We start from the raw sequence: 20,662 nt of genomic DNA on the forward strand, positions 1-20,662 counted from the left end.
TATTGTTTTGGGGTTGCCGGGTGGCTGCTCTCTTGTGAGTGGGCTCTCAAAGAGCTGAGCCCAACCTCAGGGGCAAACTGTCGCAGCAGCGCAACACAGCAGCCATGAAGCGACCATCGCCAAGCCGCGTGAGCACCTGTTCACCGCCTCCTGGCTCCCGCGGCTTGGCACCTTCAAAATGCCAGTGAATGGTACTCTGCACGGCTGGAGAGGGGTGTTGCATGAGTGGCTGTTCCACTCCCGCTGGCGCGCCTCCCAGCCTCACAATGCCCTGGCCCAGCTCTCCCTGCAGAGCCATGGCACCTCCGCTGCCGGGAACCACAAAATCTCAGTGGCTTCCAGCAGTGGCCACTCTGGACGTATGCTCTGTGATTATGGGCGAGCTGCCGGCAGAGCGTACTCCCAGAGCATACAACCATAGAGCGTATGCCCAGAACGGCCACTGCTGGAAGACTCTTGGTTTGGAAGCCTCTTTGGGAGCCCACTTGCAAGAGAGCAGCCACCCAGCAACCCCTCTCTCCATCTGGGCACACCTCTGCTCTCCAACCTCTGCTCTCCAACCTCTGCTTTCCAACGTGATCACCTTTGACCCCCTCCCCCGGTTCCTTCAGCTTGTCACCTTCGCGATACCGCTAGGTTGGTGAGTGGTGCTCTGCCTGGCCGAAGGGGAGATTGTCCAGGGGGCTTATTTTCAGGGGACAGCTTATATTTTTGCCCACCCAAAAATGTGGCATGGCCTTATCATATTTTGGGGGAAACACGGTAGAAGCAGCCACTTTTTAAAACATCTTGGAGACTATCATTCTGCATATAGTGGTTACTTTATGGAATACAGTACATAAGAAATTGTTGGTGAAATATCAATTGCATTTGTTTAATGTCCTTTCTGGCAGCCCAAGCCTGCAATTATTATCCCAAAATGAAGTTTTCCTGCTATGCAAATAATATTTTCCTTTCTTCTCCTTCTGGCACAGTTACAAATGAGGCCTCTAAGTCTATAGATGATGCAATGTTTGATATAATAACAGAGGAAGAAGTGGGTCAAATACAGGAAGATGATTCTGTTCGCAGCAAAAATCTAATTGAAGAATCTCTGGACCATGGTGTGCTTGATCTGTGAGTAAATCTAACTTTAAAAATGGATGTTCATGCCACTGATTAGCAGAAAAAGGATGTGTATGATATGTAATGAAAAATTCTTTCTTTCATATTCAAAAATCAAAAACATTGTAGATTCATAGAGAATCATAGAGAGAAATTGCTTTGGCCTTCTTTCAGGAATGTAAATGCATACGTTCTGTCAAAATAGGCAGTATATCCAGTGATTACTTCTTGAATGCATATTCCTAATAACAAACCAACAAATACCATTTCTTTCATGCAACCTCCAAAATAGCAAAGTTCAGTCTTTTCTGGTAAGGTAATTTCATCATCTTGCCTATTGAAGCTCTTGGCTGCCAAAAATCAAAGAAGAAAAGTTATGTATGATACTTCGTCATGAAAATTTGCTAACTCTCATCTAAAAAGTAATGAACATCGGTCCAAATTATAGAACAAGATCTAGGTCTGCAGCAAGGATTGAAGCAAATAAAAGTCCTGTGACTAGAGGTCTGGAATATGGGACTGGCCAGGCAGCTCGTGATGGGGCTGGAAATCTCCGCTTTAGAGGGTGGTATGTGCAATGTGAAACTTTGCAGGTGTTGCAATGTGCAATGAGTAGCACAGCCTTCGCTGGCCGGAATGAGGTAATTGTGCTCTTGTGGCAAAGGAGATGGTGGCTCAGGCGGGCCAAAGCAATGGGTGTCGACAACCCGCAGCTCTTTCATCCCCCTGCTTTGGCTCCTTGTTGGCTGAATCCACCAGTGGCTGGCCCCACCCTTTGCATTCCCTTTCCAGTCACTCCTCATCTGGCCTAAAAGGTAAGGGTGGGAGATGGAGACTTGCTCCATATTTCAGAGCAGGCACAAAGCGCTCCTATACTTGCTTCATCTCTTGCTAGGTCTCACAGGTGCTTCTTCTGTCCATTATTGATGCTGCGCACACCTCAGTTGCTCAGGGAGATGCACAACTTCCTCTCTGCCCCGAGATACTGCCTCGACCCAACCGTTTCTCTCTGTTGCTGCTGTTGGAACCTCCATAGCCTGCCCAGTGCTCTCGCAGTGCTTTGTGCAGCAGTTAAATTTAGCGGGCTTCACAATGGGGGAGACGGCATCCCCTCCTCCTCCTGGAGCCCATTACAATGCAAGTAGGCAAGTGCCTCAGGGCAGAGAGCACGTCATGCATCTCCCCGAGCAACCAAGTTCTGTCCAGCACCAACAGAGGCCGAAAGAAGCATCCATGACACCCAGACAGCGCCGGAGAATCAGAATGAGAGAGAAAAAGAGAGAGAAAGAGACAGATAGACAGGCAAACAAACAGACCAAAACACCAGGAGCCATAAACCCTGGGTAGGCATGGCTGGGGGGGTATCACATGATGGGTGGGAGTGAGTGACATTGAATTGGCTACACCCACCCAGGTTTTGTGGCTCCTGGTGTTTAGGTTTCTATGGGAAACAGGTCCAAATGGCTCTTTGAGTGTTTAAGGTTGCAGAAACAGTTAAGGGCCTGAAGGACCCCATTCTCCAGTGCGCTGCTTGGAGAGTCCAAGCGTGGGTTAACACAGTCTATCTGCCCTAGGACTGAGTGAGTTTTTTCTCTAGGCCACGCCTCCCTTTGCCTCCATTATTCAGTTTAAAAAACTCAGTCCGCCTGTTTGGACTGTTCTGGAGAGCGCTCCAGTCCTAGAGCAGATAACTGGACTCCCCATGTATTTTTGTTAGTTTTATTAGTTTTAATAGTTTATTTTTGCCTTAGTTTTTTTGTTACTTAGTCACATGAGGATCAAAGGTCATTCTAAGATAATTCTGCTGCCGAGAGAGCTCTGGGCCGTTTCTTCACCTGTTGGTCGCACGCGGAGCAGGAGAACGTGAATCGCCAGTCCGGCTGTGGCAGGCAGGCGAGGGGACGGTGGGAAGCTTCCTGTTCGACGCCGTTCCCCACCGGGCCGTCGCAGAGGTCACAAGGTGTGCCTGAGTTCTCCGGCAAGAGCGGCGGTGTTCTCCTTGCCCAGCAGAGGCGGCAGCCATTTTTGAAGGTTTCGTGCACTTTGCTTTGGCTGCATGCGCAGCGGCTGCCATTTTGAGAGCCTTATGGATGGGAGAAAGCATTTTGACGCCGTCTGAGCGAGTTGAAGGTTACTAGTAAGCCCCTCAGACCGCCACCTAGGGGTGCGAGCCTTGTCCGGGATGCCGGCCAGTCCTGCCTCCCTGTTGCCCAAATCTTGGAGCCTCCGAGGGTGGCTGGAGGAGGGAATCCGACCCTCGGGTGGCCCTCTCCTCCCCCATGGTCTGCGGGTGCGCTTCAGCCAGCTGGCTAAGTGCCCGGTGCCCGGCTGCTGCATTGAGCTTCAGGTCTGCCGGAGATAAGATTTAAGATTTAAGATTTAGTTTATTTGTATGCCGCCCTTCTCCGGGAGGGACTCAGGGCGGTGAACAACTCAAAAGGGGAAAAGGGGATACAAGCACAATACACGTAATTAAAATACACAAGAGTCATACAGCCATACAAGTCGAGAGGGGAGGGGAACTCATCAACCCCAGGCCTGCCGGCACAGCCAGGTTTTGACGGCTTTCCGGAAGGCCTGGAGAGAGGTGAGGGTCCGAATCTCCATGGGGAGTTCATTCCAAAGGGCCGGAGCTGCTACAGAGAAGGCCCTCCCCCGGGTGGTAGCCAGATGGCATTGGCTGGTAGACGGAACCCGGAGGAAGCCGACCCTGTGAGATCTAACGGGTCTATGGGAGGTAATTGGCAGCAGGCGGTCTCTCAAGTACCCAGGTCCAATAAGGAAGGACACCATGGCAGACGAAAGCAGGGAGGCACAGGAGGAGTAGGCAAGGCCCTCCGCAAAACGTAGCAAGCTAGGCCCTCCATCTAAGGGAAGTAAAGGAGGGAAGGGTACCAGCAAAAAGGCCTCCCTGGGGTCTCCTGGTACTAGTGATAGGCCCAGGGAGGGCTCCCGGCACATTGGGCCCGTTGAGGTCAATGCCCTGCAATCACAGGGGTTTTCTGTACCTGTGGGGCATGAGTTGGACTTGCCCACATGCCATGGGGAAGGGCGGGACTCCCACTCCTTCCAGGGCAGCAGATCCCCATCCCTGATAGAAGGAAGGTCTGGGGGTGACTCCCCAGATGCCTCCTGGGGCTACCCCAACTCCCCTAGCTCGTCTCTCAGGGAGGAGCTGGGACCCTTCCAGGGTCTACTCCTGGCAGAGTAGGCACCCAGCCCAGGGAGATGCAGGAGTGGGTCCGGTCTACCTGGACCACGGTCTAGGAAGGACAAAGGTTTGGCCTTGTCAGCGGAGATGAGGGAGGTCATCTCCATTGCCATCTCCCAAGGGATTGCTAAAGGCATAAAACATAGAGAAGCAGGGAAATCCGGGATTTCCAAACCTAAGCGGGCTTCTGGCACTGCTCAGGTTCAGGTTCCAGCCTCTCCTGGCACCTCGGTCGCCACGGAGAAGTCAGTTTGGGAGGAAGAGGGGAGGCAGGGAGCTTTGAGCTGTCAGAGGAAGAAGACCTACCTCCTGACAAGCCAGCCTTTACAGGCCTGTTCAAGCCCACATTATTTAAATCTATTTTACATAAGGCCATAGTGGCTACTGAACTGGGTTCCATGCCCAAGGGTATGGCCGCTGCAGCCTCCTCCTCGAAGGATCACAAGGAAGGTCTGTTCAAAGAGACTGCTCCCACTCAGGAGTTAATTCCAGTCCCAGATCTGTTTATGGACGTAGTCCAAAGACAGTGGGCCCAGCCAATTGACCAATTTTAGCAGAGGGGATAAAGCCCTTTATTCCGTTGAGAGTAAGATGGAAGATGTGCTGAAACTGCCCGAGATGGATGCTCCGATGGTTTTCTTGACATCAAATTCGAACCTGCCAGCAGACCTCCTAGAGGGCTTCAAGGCGGAGGATAAATGTTCTGAGAAAGCTTGCCACAAGACGCACCTGGCGGCCGCCTGGGCTATCAGAGCGTCCACCTTGGCCTCTTTCTTCACCCGGGTGTCCCTTCTTTGGCTCAGGCAGCTGAGGCCTAAACCTCCCTAAACCGCCAGGGGATCCCTAAACCTCGCCTAAACCGCCAGGGGATCCCAGTGGAAACATGATCTCAGCAAAATTATCACTGCAGTAGAATACGCAGTGGATGTCTTGCTGAATGCTGCCAAATTTGCTTCTAGGGCATTAGCGTCCAACTTTACCTTTTGCCGGCCGCTGTGGTTCCGCCACTGGCAGGCCAACATGAAGGCAAAATGGAAGCTGGCTTCCGCCCGTTTAAGGGGGGGCAGCTTTGTGGGGATGCTCTGGACAAGTTTGTCATCGAAATGAAGGACAAGTGCAAGGTTCTCCCAGCCACCTTGAAGAAGAACGAGCGCAAGGGCTCTGGTTCCTTTTGGAAGCAGTCCTTTTGGGCTCAGGAGGCCAACCAGCCGTCCACTTCTTCCTCTTATCAGAGCCCCTACTCCCAGGGTGGGGATAGGGGTCAGGACAGGGGTTCCTTTGGGTCCCGTGGCAGGCAGCAGCAGCAGCAGCAGCATTCCTTTCAGAAGCCCTACCATGGTGAGAACAATTCCCACCAGTTCCATAGGGGCAAGTGACCATCACAGAGATCCTCCCATCAGAGATCAGCTGCAACTATACGCCGATGTGTGGGAGGGGATCACCACGGACTCTTGGGTCCTCAACACGATCAGGACGGGCCTAGTGTTAGAGTTTCTGTCCTTTCCCCAGAGGACATTCATTTGGTGCCCGACTCCCAAGAACCCCCTGAAGAGGTCTCTTAGCCAGGCGGAAATTGCCCACCTTCTCCAGATCAGAGCCATAGAGCTTGTGCCCCGGGAACAGGAGGGACAGGGCTTCTATTCCATACTCTTCCTGGTCCCCAAGAGCTCGGGGGGGTGGAGGGCCATCTTAGATCTAAAACGCCTAAATCAACATCTGGCCTACAAAAGGTTCAAGATGCAGTCCCTCAACTCCATCCTGGACTGTGTCAGGCGGGGAGATCTTCTCACTTCATTAGATCTGAAGGAGGCATACCTGCATGTGCCGATCCACGCGGCACACAGATGGTTCCTGAGGTTCTTCTACAACAGGAGACACTACCAGTACCAGGCTCTTCCCTTCGGCCTCTCGTCTGCACCCAGGACCTTCATGAAAATCCTGGCGGTGGTGGCGGCCCCTCTCAGGGGTCACCCGATTAATGTAGAATGCTACCTGGACGACATCATCACCCAGGCATCAATTCTTGACATTTGTAGAGTGGCCACGTGGGCTTCTCCCACTGCATTTATCAGGAACTATAAGATCGACACCTTTGCCTCAGCTGAAGCCTCTTTTGGACGGAGAATTCTACAGAAAATCGTAGAGGCTCCGGAGACTCAGGTCTCTTCCCACCCAGGGACACAATAGCTTGGGCATGTCCCATGTTTGGACTCTCCAAGCAGTGCACTGGAGAAAAACCATTGGCTTACCTAAACGGTCATTCTCTGGGCGCTGCGAGGAGAGTCCAATCCCGCCTGGGTTCCTTGTACCTCGAGGATGATGTCTGGATGTGACTGTTGAATGGGCTTCCTGCTCTGTGCTATTTCGTTTTTTAAACTGAATAAGGGAGGTGTGGCCTAGAGAAAAAACTCACTTTGGGTTTGCAGGTCTCCTGTGGGACTGCCCCCCTTCCCTCCAGTAGCTCAACTTTCAGCCTGTGATTCATTACTGTTTTGAACGTACTCCCCTGATCCCTCCCCACACACCCATGAAATATTTTGCTAATTGGGAGCAGCCATCACTTGGAACTGTTCTTTAGATTGACAGATAAATAATAAAAAAAGGAAAAAAGTCACAATTTGAAAACATTGCCAGCACTTTTAATTATCTTGAAGGCTCTTAAAACACCTTGTTTTTCTTTTTTCAGAGGCAGAAGCACCCCTGGCACTGCCTCCCTTACAGGTGTTCAGTGCAGTGGTAATGATGCAGGGAGGTAAGAAAATGGCAGGCAACCTACCAATCACTGCCCCGAAGCTAGTGTGTGGCAGCAGCACTTCAGCCTTATTGCCAAGATGCATTAAGGAGAATTTATTGAGATAGCACATTTTGTACCATCAGACTTCTCTTCATCTCAGGGAAAAGAAGAAAGCACATTGCCCATGGCCATATAGATGAGTCCTTACTATTTCTGTCAGAACAATGCAAAAAATAAGAGATGTGTAACTTTTTGTCTCTCTTCCCTTCCTTTGAAATATGAGTAGTGATGAGAGGAGCTATTCTTTTGGGTCCAGACTATTGTGCTTGATCTTTAAAGACCTTCATGTTGTGACTAGGAAGCTGTCTATATGCATATCTTGTTCTATTTGTAGATTCAAACTTTGACAGAGAACCTTGTGAAAGTTCTTTTTTCTTTTTGTAGAGTGCTCATGACATGGATGTCTGCAGGAATAGCAAGGGAGAGAAATGAAGTTGCATGCATCATGAAATCATCAAGCAAATATATAATTCGTGTGATTTGTTTGATGACATAATGGCACTTGCAATTTCACTGTGATGTCATCATGCTTCTAATGGATAGCTGTAGGCTCACCTGAGATTTTAATTTCTATTTTACCAGACTTACATTCTTCCTTTTTTCCCCAACAACTTTTGTTTACTGGGCTTTCATGCCCTCATTTATTGCTCAATTAACTGCTGATCTATACAATAATACTTGTATAAATAGCAGATATTCTTCTTAACAGATTTTTAAGTTGAAGAATCACTTTTTTTATTCTTGGTACTTGATCTTAAGATCTGAGCGTATATACAGATAATCTTTAGCTTACAACCTTAATTGAGCCAAACATTTCCATTGCTAAGCAAGATAGTTGCTAAATGCATTTTATCCCATTTTGTGACTTTTCTTACCATAATTATTAAATGAATCACTGCAGTTGTTAATAACTTGGTTGTTAAATGAATCTGGCTTCCCCATCAACTTTGCTTGTCAGAAGGTCACAAAAGTTGATCACATGACCCAGGGACACTGCAACCGTCATAAATATGAGCCAATTGCCAAGTATCTGGATTTTCATAACATGACCATGGGAATGCTGCAATGCTTATAAGTGTGAAAAACTATCATAAGTCATGTCTATGGAGATTCTTAGTCAACCAGGTCATCGTTGAAAAAGCATCTTTGAGATTATCATGTCACTTTTTCAGTGCTGTTGTAACTTCACTTCTGTTTGATGAAATAATCATTTGAACTAAAGAAGTAATAAGAATTAATTGGTCAAATTATCTGGTCATTGGCTCTATTACAGCTGCACTGGCACAATGGTTAGAATGCAGTACTGCAGGCTACTTCTGCCAGCTCCCTGTAATTTGGCAGATTGAATTTTACCAGGCTGAAAGTTGACTCAGCCTTTCATTCTTCCTAGGTTGGTAAAATGAGGACCCAGATTGTCGGGGGTAATATGCGCTATTAGCCTTTCTCAGTCTGGTGACATCCACATAATAGGTCTCACTCCCTTCATTAATTTCATGCCATATGGGTGACATTTTCCACATAGGATAAAATAATTTTGTAATGGCGGCAGGCACTCAATTTTTACATCCTCAATAAATAGTAGGAGGATGAATGTACTAATTTGGTGCATAGCCAAGCTTCTGTGGACAGAGAAGGCAATAGTGAGCTCCATAGATGTGAGTAACGTATGATAAAGTCAGACATAATCAAAGATATTTATTTCTTTGGCCAGTTTGGTGCATTTCTACCAATCAGCAAGGGGAAGATTTCATATAAATCAAATTACATTTTAGAATTGTGTGTGAAAAACACAGAAAATATTTGAGACAATGCCTGGTCTTGAATGTTTCTTTGCCTTCCCTTTCTAGCTGCAGTTGGGAAAACTGAATTTAGAGTTACTTCAGCAGATACCAACTGTTTAGTGACTGACTTGTTTATTTTATTTAATAATAACAACAACCAGGCAACATTCTGCAATGGAGTAGGGACCACACAACTGATTTTAAATTGGGGAAACAAAATTTATGAAAGCTCTTTTACTCTATATCTCATGAATCTATTATCAGCAGGAATAGAAGGGCTATATAGATCAATATTGTAGTCAAGGTAAAGTCAGGGTAAATTTCACCATGAAAAGCAGAATAAAAACAAATACACACATTAGGCTGCACTTGTAATTAATATATTAATGTGCAAAGATTCTTATATTGAACAAATTTAGGATTTATTCCAAAACTGCTATATAATTTAGCACATTTTAATTATGTCTTTATTTCATCAGATGCAACATATAGCATAAGAATTAAGATGGTAGTGAGATTCTGTTCATTTTCCTTGCCAGAAAACCCCCACTTTACAGTCATGATAGATGTAAGGTCCTGCCTCTCCCTCCTGTTCAAGAAAACATGGACTCGCGAAACTTTAGCATTTCAAAAGAAAACTTTTATTGAAAGGAAGTGAATGCAAGACAATGCAAAGCAGGGTCTGAGTTTCCCCCAGGCAATTCCGTTAGGATAAAATGGTTAGAAACCCCTCCTCTCAATTTGATGTTGAATGAGCCAATCCACAGGTGTGAAGATGTTGTAGAAACGGGTCATCCTGAGAAAGAGATGAGTCGTTTCCATGTGCTTCTCTGAGGCTTCCAAACAGAGAAAACAGATGGTCCTCCCCCTTATACATCCTCCAAGGTAAATCAAAACCCAGGGCAGAATAGGTCACATGGTAAAAGTTATAAACTAGGGAATTACAGGACATACAGGAAAACAGTATGAGAGCAATAAGTGAGTAAAAGAATTCAGGGTCCCTTCCCCACTTGAATGGCAGTATCACGATAGGGATCTGACAATAGGTATATTGAGAAATGTGCCATATATACTATTTGTTTTCATGAGTGCTCAGGGCAACTAGGACTGAAATCAGCCTGAAGATATTCATGAGTGTATGTCCCAGGTCTCTTATAAGGGGACCATGCTGGTTTCTTCTGCATTATTTGTGGCAGTATCACTTTTGGAGACATTTTCATCATTTGTTTGCCATTGTCTTGTAACTTGATGTTTAACACAACAATTATTTTTTAGAACTTTTGCTAAGTTCTTTCTAAACTTCACACCGATAAAGACATAGAGAAGTGGGTTGAGGCAACCATGGAAATAAGCAATTGCTTCTGTGATGATCAAAGCATATTGAAACCTGTAGCTGAGCATGATATTACGGTCTGAGGCCCGTATGAGTTTCAAAAGATTGTAGGGCATTTGTGTCAAAATGAAAGTAACAATAATAGCGAATATTATTTGTAAGGATTTGTGCTTGTGGAAGCCCTTAGCACTGAGTAAAGTTTTTACAATGATTGAGTAGCATGTAATCATGATGAGCATAGGACAGAAGAATCCAAGTGTCATCTGAATTGTTTCTGTGAACAACTCCATAAACTTTGAAGAATAATTTGCAAAACATATCTTTTTGTCTAATTTTTCCTCTGTACTGAAGATGAACTGTGGCAAAGCAAGCAGCAGAGAGATTATCCAAATCAAAATACAGACCACAATACCCCAGAATTTTCTTTTGTGTTGACTGATACGAGTTTTGGTCGCTTGCACAATTACAAAATATCTGTCAATAGTAATAGAAGTGAGTGTTAACATGGAACCATACAGATTCAGGGTGTAAAAACCAAGGATGATTTTACATGGGAGAGTGTAAAAGATCCACTCTTCTGCAGCAGAATAAGCCCAAAAAGGCAGTGTGCAAAGGAAGCTAAAATCAGCAATAGCCAGGCTCACTAAAAATATGTCTGTAAGCATTTTCACTTTTTTGTAAAAAACCAGAATAATGATAACCAAAGAATTTCCTGTCACTCCAAAGATGCAAGCAAATAAATACATGCAGACAAGAAAAATTCGCTTGAATCTCAAAAAGGTTTCATATGAATAGCTTTCATCAAAAGTATTGTTGCTAAGAAATGCATAGTAATCATCTTCCTCCATGTTTGTGTTCCTTCTGTTCTTTAATACCTGTAAGAATATATATTGGAAAATGCTTCATATGATAAATCTACAATGCAATTTCCACTATTTATTATTAGGAAAAGTTTCTATCATGTTTCACCAGCTTGGAGATGGGGAGATGGCAATTATAGTCTACAGTAGATACAGGTAGGGATGATCAGATTGGGGAAGGATGCTACAGTTCTTCATTTTAATTCCATTATTTTGAGAGTAAATAGTAGTATCAAACTAATTTACAACAAAAACATACATATAATAGCATTAACAATGTAAAGTAAAACTAGAATAATGATATTTGAAGAAAAGATTACATCATAAAATTACCTCTTTTACCGCTCTTTTCTAAGAGGAAACTATTCAGAAGTCTTCTCTTTTTGTCCTCTATTTCAAAAAAAACAAAGAATCTGGTTGTTTACAAGCAACATATTGCTGCAGATCAAATTGAATCTTTACAATATTATGTAACATTCAGTCCTGAATCTAAAAAGTTCATAATTATTAATGGCTTGTCAAATTTCGCATATAGGAAACGTAGGCAAAAAGATTATATGCAGTTTTAATACAGATGATTAATTGTATTAATTGATCCAAATCATATTAATAACCCAATTGATTTTAGCCCCAAATGTGACAGCAGTAAGATAAATCAAAATCATTTGAGTTAAGGTTTCAATTTTTAAATTGGCCTTCAATATAAGGCAATAGAAGTCAACACTTATTAAATAGTCTCTGAAATGTCCAAAATATAAAAGCATTTTTACCATTAAGATCAAGTTAACTGCATACTTTGAAAACAGCCTTTCACTAATTAAATCTTAATAAACTATTTCCAAAGAAAACATAAAGTCGTTTTTTTCCTTTCTTTGAACTTTCTAAAACATAGTTTAAATTTCAGTTGAATTCCCTAAAATCTACAAGCTCAGATGCAGTAATGGCATCACAACCACAGTCCAATTATCAAGGATTTAAGTTAAAAAATAATATAAATCAAACTTTTTATTTAATTCTATAGAAGTTTAAAAGCTTCCCCATAACTGAATTGATCCAAAATGCTAATATCCTATATGCTCAGTTTGCCCAGGAGATAGATATATTCACTTTTTAAAATCTATTTCTCTTGGCTGTATTCAAAAGTAAATTTTAATTTCATAAAGGAACCAACAATCTTCAGCCCAAGACATAATCAGAACCTTAATAGTGAAATATCTTTCTACTGTATTAATCCTGAATCAAGGTATGAAATCATGGAACTGATCAAGTATGTATAAGTATATAATAATTGTATTTTGTGTGTGTGTGTGCATGTACGTGTACACACACACACACGCATCAGTATACATAAGTAAGCCACAAAAGAACATAAGGAGTCATCCAGTAAGGATTTTCAAGCGGTTAAAAAGGTGAAAAAAATGATTTACCAAAGAGGAGAGCATTTATAATTCAGGGTTGAAAAATTATTTACACAGATATAAACAATAACTCTAAATGTTTAAAGTGAAGTATAAATATCTAAGTAATAATTGTTGGCCGAAAATGAAGGGGAGAATACACTATTGAATACTTCATTTTACAATTACACTTTGTTTTTATCTTTTGGCATCTCTATTTTTATCTACTTTTACAGAGTGCCTAAACAAAAATAAAGTTCATCAAATACTTTAAAGAATATGTAAAACATTTTGCTGGAGCTAACTGATGATTTATGGCAGTTTTTGATAATAATGCTTGGATTTGTTTGTTCCCCTTTTGCAAATAAATGCATTGCAGTACTGATGCATTTTACAGCCAATATTCTTGGAAAAGAAAATGAATCAATTATTTAAAGCTGTAGAAGTGGATATGAAAAGTGAGCTTTAAGAATGTAGGATTTATAAAAAATAAAAGCAATCTACTTTTTAAAAATGCAACATATCTGAAGAAGTAAATAAACTTTCAACATCATTCTTTTAAAAGGTGATGACTTTTCTAACTTGTTTTCTTATACATAAAGATTTTAAATATAAATTTGAAGCAGATAACAGCTTACCTTGCAGTGGTACAATCTTATCTTGTACTTCAATATCAGAAAGTGCATGAGAGTGACATTTGTCGTAACAATATTTATTTATTTGTTACCATGTGCTTCCTGTTCAATTTTACAGGAAAAGAAATTACGTTGCTTATGCATCTGGTTTACCGTTAAATATCTCTGACTTGAATAACCTACTAATTGTAGGAAAACATGTATGTGTTTGGGTACCTGTATCATGTGATATAATTAAATGGTCATATATATTTTCTTATATGATCTTATTGTAAGTATAAACAAATAATGTTACTGAGGGTCAAATAAATTCTTATTTGGGTCAATTTAAAATATTGGCTTTATCTAGGTAATGCCAATATAGTTTTGAAGATGTTGGAAATCGTAATGCTTTTTTTATATGTGTCTTAGCTTATCAAAACATTCCCAATATAGTGAATTGCTTTCCCCAAGAAGCATGTGTAGCTTATGACTATTTGGAGGAAAAGATGCAAATATGCATCTTTTATATTCAGTACTTTTTAATAGAATGTATTTCATTGTTATAAGACACCTAGAATAACCCCAAGAGATAGGTGGCAAATAAATGTAACTTAGAAATAAATATTTATAAATATATAGTAGCTTAAGGTTGAACTATGGAATCCTTGATATTCTTTGAGCTTGATTATTTATTTGCAAACTTTTCTTGCCTGACTAGGTATCATTGCTCATCATTGCTAGTGTGTTTATGGACGTTGCTTGCTGGTACTATACAGTGTGTTGCCTTGCTGGTATTGGTGGGGATATGGATTTCTCCTGGGTATAGCTTCTTGATTAAAGTATTGTTTTCTGTTAGGTTGTTATTTTCAGTGTTTCTGTTCAAGCAACCCCATGTTCACTAGGATTGATAATATTAACCAGTCAGGTAATAAAACAACTGCAAGCAAAGAATTAAGCTCAGAGAGCACCAAATACTCCATTTTCAGTTTGCAACAATTTTATTAATTTTTATTGAAATTTGACGCTATGTTGAAGTGTTTGTTTTATGTGCAGTTTCATAAAAATTCTCTGTAGATTATATAGGGCAAGCATAAGAAATAATTTTGGTGGTAGATATTTTAAAAGCAATCATGCTGTAGGCAGCAAGAACTGCTATGGTAGACATGTTCAGAAACAAAACCTAAAATATCTGATAGATCTTGGAATTTGAACAACACCAGGGGAAATGTTGAATATCCCCAAAGTCACTTGTTCAAAAGGAGCTTCACGAGTGCCCACTTACCTTCTACTCATGCAATTGGAGTTGCATGTGCATCCGGCTTGGTTCCAAATGGAACGGGACCTGATATTGGTCCACAGCCCGGGGGTTGGGGACCCCTAATGTAGGAGGTTTAAAAATGAGTAAGGAACAGCTAACTCTGCTACTTTTTGCATATATTTTTATTTTATTCAAGACAAATACAAAATACAACCCCCCCACCACATAAAATAAAAAATCTAAAAAAGAGAGGAAAAAACCCCAAACAATTAAAACATTAAAAAAGAAAATGTATAAAAAAGACCAATACATATACACATATTATCCCTCCCCCAGTTGAATACTGATTGATACATTACTATGATATTAGTTCCCACCTCTTGAGAAACAGGTCCTCCCAAAAATTTTAAACTGCTAAATCTGTTTGCAAATTATTATTTTTTGTTTTATTTTATTTATGTAACATATACAAATTCAGTTTCCATCAAATAGTATGTTGTCTGGGTATAATTGTTTTAGGCAATCATAATCAAAATCTTTTCAATAGTATTCATCACAATGACATTAATACCAGAGGTTGTATTCAGCAGGTTTTGACTAGTTCTGGAGAACCGGTAATGGAAATTTTAAGTAGTTCAGAGAACCGGTAAATACCACCTCTGACTGGCCCTGCCCCCATCTATTCTCTGCTTCCCAAGTCTCAGCTGATCAGAAGGGAATGGAGATTTTGCAGTAACCTTCCCCTGGAGTAGGGCTGGAATGGAGATTTTACAGTATCCTTCCCCTGCCATGCCCGCCAAGCCAAGCCACGTCCACCAAGCCAAGTCCTCAGAACTGGTAGTAAAAAAAATTGAATCCCACCATTGATTAATACTATAATAACAATAATATTTAACTTATCTACTTTAATAAATCTCCATTTTAACATTTGTCCTTTTTATGTCCCCACATTTCTAACTTCTGTTTCTATTGTCTAACCGTTGGTAAAATAGGTCTGATATCAAAAAATATTCAGTTTCTTCTTTCTCCTTAAGAGTAAGTATTAGTCTATCCATTTCTGCACATTCTAATATTTCTTAATTACACTCTCATTTCATTGTTCTTCCATTGTTGTTCAAATACAATTCTGGCTACAATCAGTACATGTAAAATCAAATATATAGTCCTTTTATCATATTTTTCCAGCAGAATGTCCAATAAAAATATTTCTGGTTTCAAAATCTATATGCTGCTTTATCATTTTTTCCAACCAAGTATGTATTGTATGTTTTGGAGTATAAGACACACCTTTTTCCCTCAAAAAAGAGGCTGAAGGAGGAAGAAGGCGGGGCTTAGCAGTGAGAAGACGGACTTTCGGGCAGTTCCTGAGAGACCATCTAAACCGGGTCATTTGGACGATTCGTTTTGGATCTAAGCTATCCCGGAGAGACAGTGAAAGGTGGAGGGAACTCCAGTGGTCCCAGAGATGTTCGCAAAATCTCTGGGAACCTAAGGAAAGCCCTCCTAATCCAGTGATTTCCGGATCAGCCGATGCTGACTATAACTGCAAAAGCCCAGAGAGAGAGTGGATATAAGCATGTCGTTGGTGTGAGTTTTAAATCTTTTTTCTTGTTGGAAAGAGAACACTCTAAATTTGGAAACTTAGTTTAAAATAAGGCTGACTAGTGAGAAAAGCGGCGGGGATAAATGTTGCTGATTTCAAGTTTATTTTTCTGTTCCTTTCTTTTATCTTTGGAAGCTGGGCTGGACTTTTTTGTAATTTAAATCAGCCTCTTGTGTTCCTCCTTTTTGTTGTCGATATTTTTAACTTTGAACCTAATGGGGACATTGAATTTAAACCTAAAGTGCCTTGAAGATCTGCTTTTTGTTTTCTTTTAGCCTTTTGGTTGTATTTTAACAATTAGTAATTAACAAACACTACGGAACAACAAAGCTAAAGCAAGCTATAAACTACAAATCACAAGCTAACACTGCCATCTAGTGGACTTGAACTTTGTTATCAAAATCCCTCCTGTAATGCATTTGATTTACGTATTTACGCAGCTGGAATCTTGCTAGACAAAACAGCAGAGCTGAGAGTGACCTTGGAAATACTTTTATCTTTGGGGGAGGGGGGGGAAAGTCCGGAAAAACCATTTGTTTTAGCTTGTTGGCATCCTTTCATCTCTCAATACCATTCTCACACCATCTGGAGGTAATGGAACAACAAAATCAAAGTATAGTGCAAAAAGTTGATAAAATGGAAGGGAAAGTTGAAAGCATGCACAACTGGATGCTGAAATACAAAGACAGGATTCAAAAAATTGAAAACAAAATCCAAGAAGGAGAGAAGAAAACCGAGAAGCTAGAGACCAGACTAAGTGATGTAGAAAGAGAGAGCAGTGGAATATTAAGATGGGAGATGGATAGGTCTGAATTCTTCTTAAGATTTCAAAACATAGAAGAAAAAGGAGAGGACTTAGTTCAGATAATTTCAAATATTTTGATAGATGTTCTGGAGATGTCCCAGGACAAAATAATAGAAAATATAGACGAGAGTTTTAGAGTATACACAAGATATGCAATGAGAAATGCTCTCCTAAGGGAAGTGCATGTAAGATTTACTAAGAAAACAATTAAATCACAAATCTTACAGAAATTGAGAGATAGAAAATTAGAATATAAAGGTAAGGAGATTGTAGTTCTCAAACAAATTCCGAGAGAGGTGAGAGAGAGGAGAAGAGAATATCAATTTCTGACTAAAGTATTGATTAAAAAAAAGGTGTTAATTATAGATGGCTCATACCGGAAGGTTTACTATGTACATGGCAAGGACAAAGACACAGGATAGATACAATTGAGAAGGCAGAAGCTTTCTATGAAGAATACTTTAGAGAAATGGCTGAGAAAGCTGGGAAAGACGACTCAGCGGTACAAATACTGGAACCACCTGCAACCGCGACCGAAAAAATAGAAAGAGCAGTAGGTGGAAGTGAGAAAGAAGGGGCGACGGGGAATGGAAGCCGTAAAGAAAAATGAGAACCCAGATCTACTAGAACGATAAATCCTGTATATAAAGTATAAACATGGAAGAAAGAAAAATGATTACAATTAAGATTAATGGACTTAATTCGGTAATTAAAAGAAAGAAAATATTTTATAAACTAGAGAAATTACAACTTGACATAATTTGCCTGCAAGAAGTACATATTCAAAAGAAATATGAACACTTATTAACTCAACCAAAGCTTGGGAAAATGTTTTCATCATTGGCGAACTGCAAGAAAAAAGGAGTGGTCTTTTATATTAAAGGCAACATCCCAGCAAAAGTAGTTTATGCAGAGGAAGAGGGAAGAATTTTGATGGTGGAAATTATGGATACCAAAAAGACACTCCTAATTGGAATCTACGCCCCCAATGAAAAACAAGATGAATTTTACAAAAAACTACACAAAAAAGTTTTGGAACTAGACTATGCTGATATTTGTATGATGGGAGACTTTAATGGCATTGTGAATCAAAATATGGACTATAAAACACATAAAACAAAAAAATTAAATAGGAAGCCTCTGCCGAAATCTTTTTTTAGGATGACAGATGAAGTAAATCTAAAAGATATATGGAGAGAAAGAAATGCTAAAAAAGAACAATACACTTTCTACTCAAACAGACATTCTTCATTTTCTAGAATAGATATGATATGGGTCTCAGCGGAGTTGAGCTCCAACATAAAAGAAATTGAGATTGGAGCAAGTACCTGGGCGGACCACAATCCAATTTTAATTAAATGGAAAGGCCAAAGGGCAAGACCTAGATGGACACTAAATAACACTATATTGAAAAAAAAAGAGTTTGTACAAAAAATGGAAAAAGAGCTAGTCCTTTTCCTTAAAGAAAATAGGAAAGAAGATACGTCATTGCAGAATCTCTGGGATACAATGAAGGCTGTTATCAGAAGTTTGACAATAGACTACACAAGGAAGAGAAACTTAAAGAAAAGACAAATGCATAAAGCTTTAGATAACGACTATAAAATACTTGAAAGAGAACTACAGAGAGCACCACAAAAAAAAGATGTCAAAATAAAAATGGACACAATTAAACACAAAATGGACCTATTAGAAAAGGAAGAACTGGCACAAAAAATTAGAGGTGCCAAACAGAATTATTTTGAAAATGCGAATAAGCCAGGCAGGTGGTTGGCATATAAGATGAAAAAAGAGAGAGAAACAAAGAAAATACTTCAACTAAGAGATAAACAAGGAGAAATTCAGTATGGAAATACTGAGAAAAAAATATTATACAAGACTATTATGCTAAACTCTATGAACAAGAGAAGGTGGCGGAGGGACGAGTTAAAAAGTACTTACAAGATGCCAATCTCCCCCAGGTACCAGACGAAACTAGAACAATGTTAGAAAGTAAAATAACAATGATGGAGCTGAGGCACTTAAAAAACAAAACAATGGGAAAGCTCCAGGACCAGATGGACTACCTGTGGAATTCTACAGAACATTTGAAGAAACATTGACCCTCCCACTCCTACAAGTCATGAATGAAGTGATGTCTGAGAGCAAAATACCGAAGTCATGGTCAGAAGCATATATCACACAACTACCCAAGGAAGAGACTGATCTAACACAAATCAAGAATTATAGACCAATCTCTTTATTAAATTCAGACTACAAGCTATTTGCATCTATACTAGCTGAGAGACTTAAAAAATATTTAAATGGCTTCATCCACTCAGATCAAAATGGCTTTTTACCTAAAAGACAAATTAAAGACAATATGAGAATGATTTTGAATACCTTGGAATACTATGAGGCCCATCCTGAAAAACAAATGGCACTGATGTTCCTCGATGCGCAGAAGGCCTTTGACAATGTGAATTGGCAATTTATGTTTTTGCAACTGGAGCAGATGAATTTTGGCAAGAAATTCACTCAAACTATACGAATGATATACCAGAAACAAGCAGCAAAGATAATGGTAAATGGAGAACTAACAGAGCCGATTGAAATAAAGAGAGGTACGAGACAAGGCTGCCCACTATCACCACTACTCTTTCTCCTAACATTAGAGGTCTTAAACAGAAAGATCAGAGAAGAAGAAGAAATAAGAGGAATGAAAATTAAGAGAGAAGAGTATAAATTACAAGTGTTTGCAGATGACTTAGTTTTTATTCTTGAAGATCCATTAGAAACAGCATCCAAATTGCTGGAAAGAATAGAGGAATATGGAGAAGTAGCAGGCTTGAAAATAAACAAAGATAAAACAAAGATCATGACGAAGAATATCCCAGCAACCCAAAAGGAAGAGCTGTCAGAAACGTTGCAGATTCAAAATACAAGTAAGGTTAAATATTTGGGGATATACTTATCACCTAGATGTAGCACTCTTAAAGAGGATAACTATACCAGACTAAAACGACAAATAGCAATTGACTTGGAGAAATGGGAAAATTTGCACTTATCAATGATGGGAAGAATCTCTACAATTAAAATGAACATTCTACCTAGAATTCTATACCTGTTTCAGACAATCCCAATCAGATTGGGTAAGGATTTTTTTCAAGATTTAAATAAAATAGTTTTGAAATTTATTTGGCAAGGGAAAAAAGCTAGAATAAAACTTAAATTACTACAAGATGCTAGATCTAGAGGAGGATTTGGGCTACCTGATTGGGAGCTATACTATCAGGCAACAAACTTGATGTGGATTAAGGAATGGATATTATTAAAAAACTCTAGATTATTGAATGTAGAAGGTCATGACTTACTGTTGGGATGGCATGCTTTCCTATGGTATAAGGGTACTAAATCACATGGTTACTTTAGAAGACATTATGTAAGGGAGGCGTTGTTGCTAAACTGGGAAAAGGTTAAAAGACTACATTATTTAAAAATTCCAGTCTGGATATCAACAATTGAAGCATTTTCATATCCAATAATATATAAAAAGGAACAAACAGATATACAGAATTATTGAATACAGAGGGTGAGCTCAAATCTATTCAAGAGTTGAAACAAGAAGGGATGGAAATGAACTGGTATTCATATGTACAGATACAATCTAGATATAATGAAGATAGAAAAACTAAAGGTCTTTATAATAAAATGACTGAGTTAGACAAAATTTTAACAGGCACTGATGAAAAAGTAATTAAAAAACTATATGGATATTTATTGGAGTTTAAATTGCATGAAGAACAAGTTAAAGAAACTATGATAGCTTGGGGAAAAAACTTGAGGTATGGGATTGGTTTAGAGAATTGGCAGAAATTGTGGTCTCAAAATTACAAAATGACAATGTCTACTGCATATAG

General features: G+C 40.3%; 2 protein-coding genes across 3 annotated transcripts in view; one reads left to right on the top strand and one right to left on the bottom strand.

The window, feature by feature from the left end:
• Nucleotides 1-20,662, top strand: part of FYCO1 (FYVE and coiled-coil domain autophagy adaptor 1) — a 130,241-nt gene that overhangs the window by 92,579 nt on the left and 17,000 nt on the right. For both annotated transcript variants that reach the window (XM_032235241.1, XM_032235242.1), the window contains exon 14: nt 975-1,116. In XM_032235241.1, coding sequence (XP_032091132.1) covers nt 975-1,116 — 142 coding nt within the window. The remainder of the gene's footprint in view (nt 1-974; nt 1,117-20,662) is intronic.
• CXCR6 (C-X-C motif chemokine receptor 6) lies at nt 9,517-13,429 on the bottom strand. The gene is made up of 3 exons (XM_032235243.1): nt 13,119-13,429; nt 11,417-11,473; nt 9,517-11,098 (listed from the first exon to the last, which is right to left on the bottom strand). The coding sequence occupies exon 3, from the start codon at nt 11,069-11,071 to the stop codon at nt 10,043-10,045; it is 1,029 nt and encodes a 342-aa protein (XP_032091134.1). The 5' UTR covers nt 11,072-11,098; nt 11,417-11,473; nt 13,119-13,429; the 3' UTR covers nt 9,517-10,042.

The sequence above is a fragment of the Thamnophis elegans genome, chromosome Z (assembly GCF_009769535.1).
Source record: "Thamnophis elegans isolate rThaEle1 chromosome Z, rThaEle1.pri, whole genome shotgun sequence".
Taxonomy (NCBI): domain Eukaryota; kingdom Metazoa; phylum Chordata; class Lepidosauria; order Squamata; family Colubridae; genus Thamnophis; species Thamnophis elegans.

What these genes read in the sequence shown, in the direction of transcription:
- CXCR6 (XM_032235243.1), bottom strand. Translation starts at nt 11,071, where the DNA reads ATGGAGGAAGATGATTACTATGCATTTCTTAGCAACAATACTTTTGAT.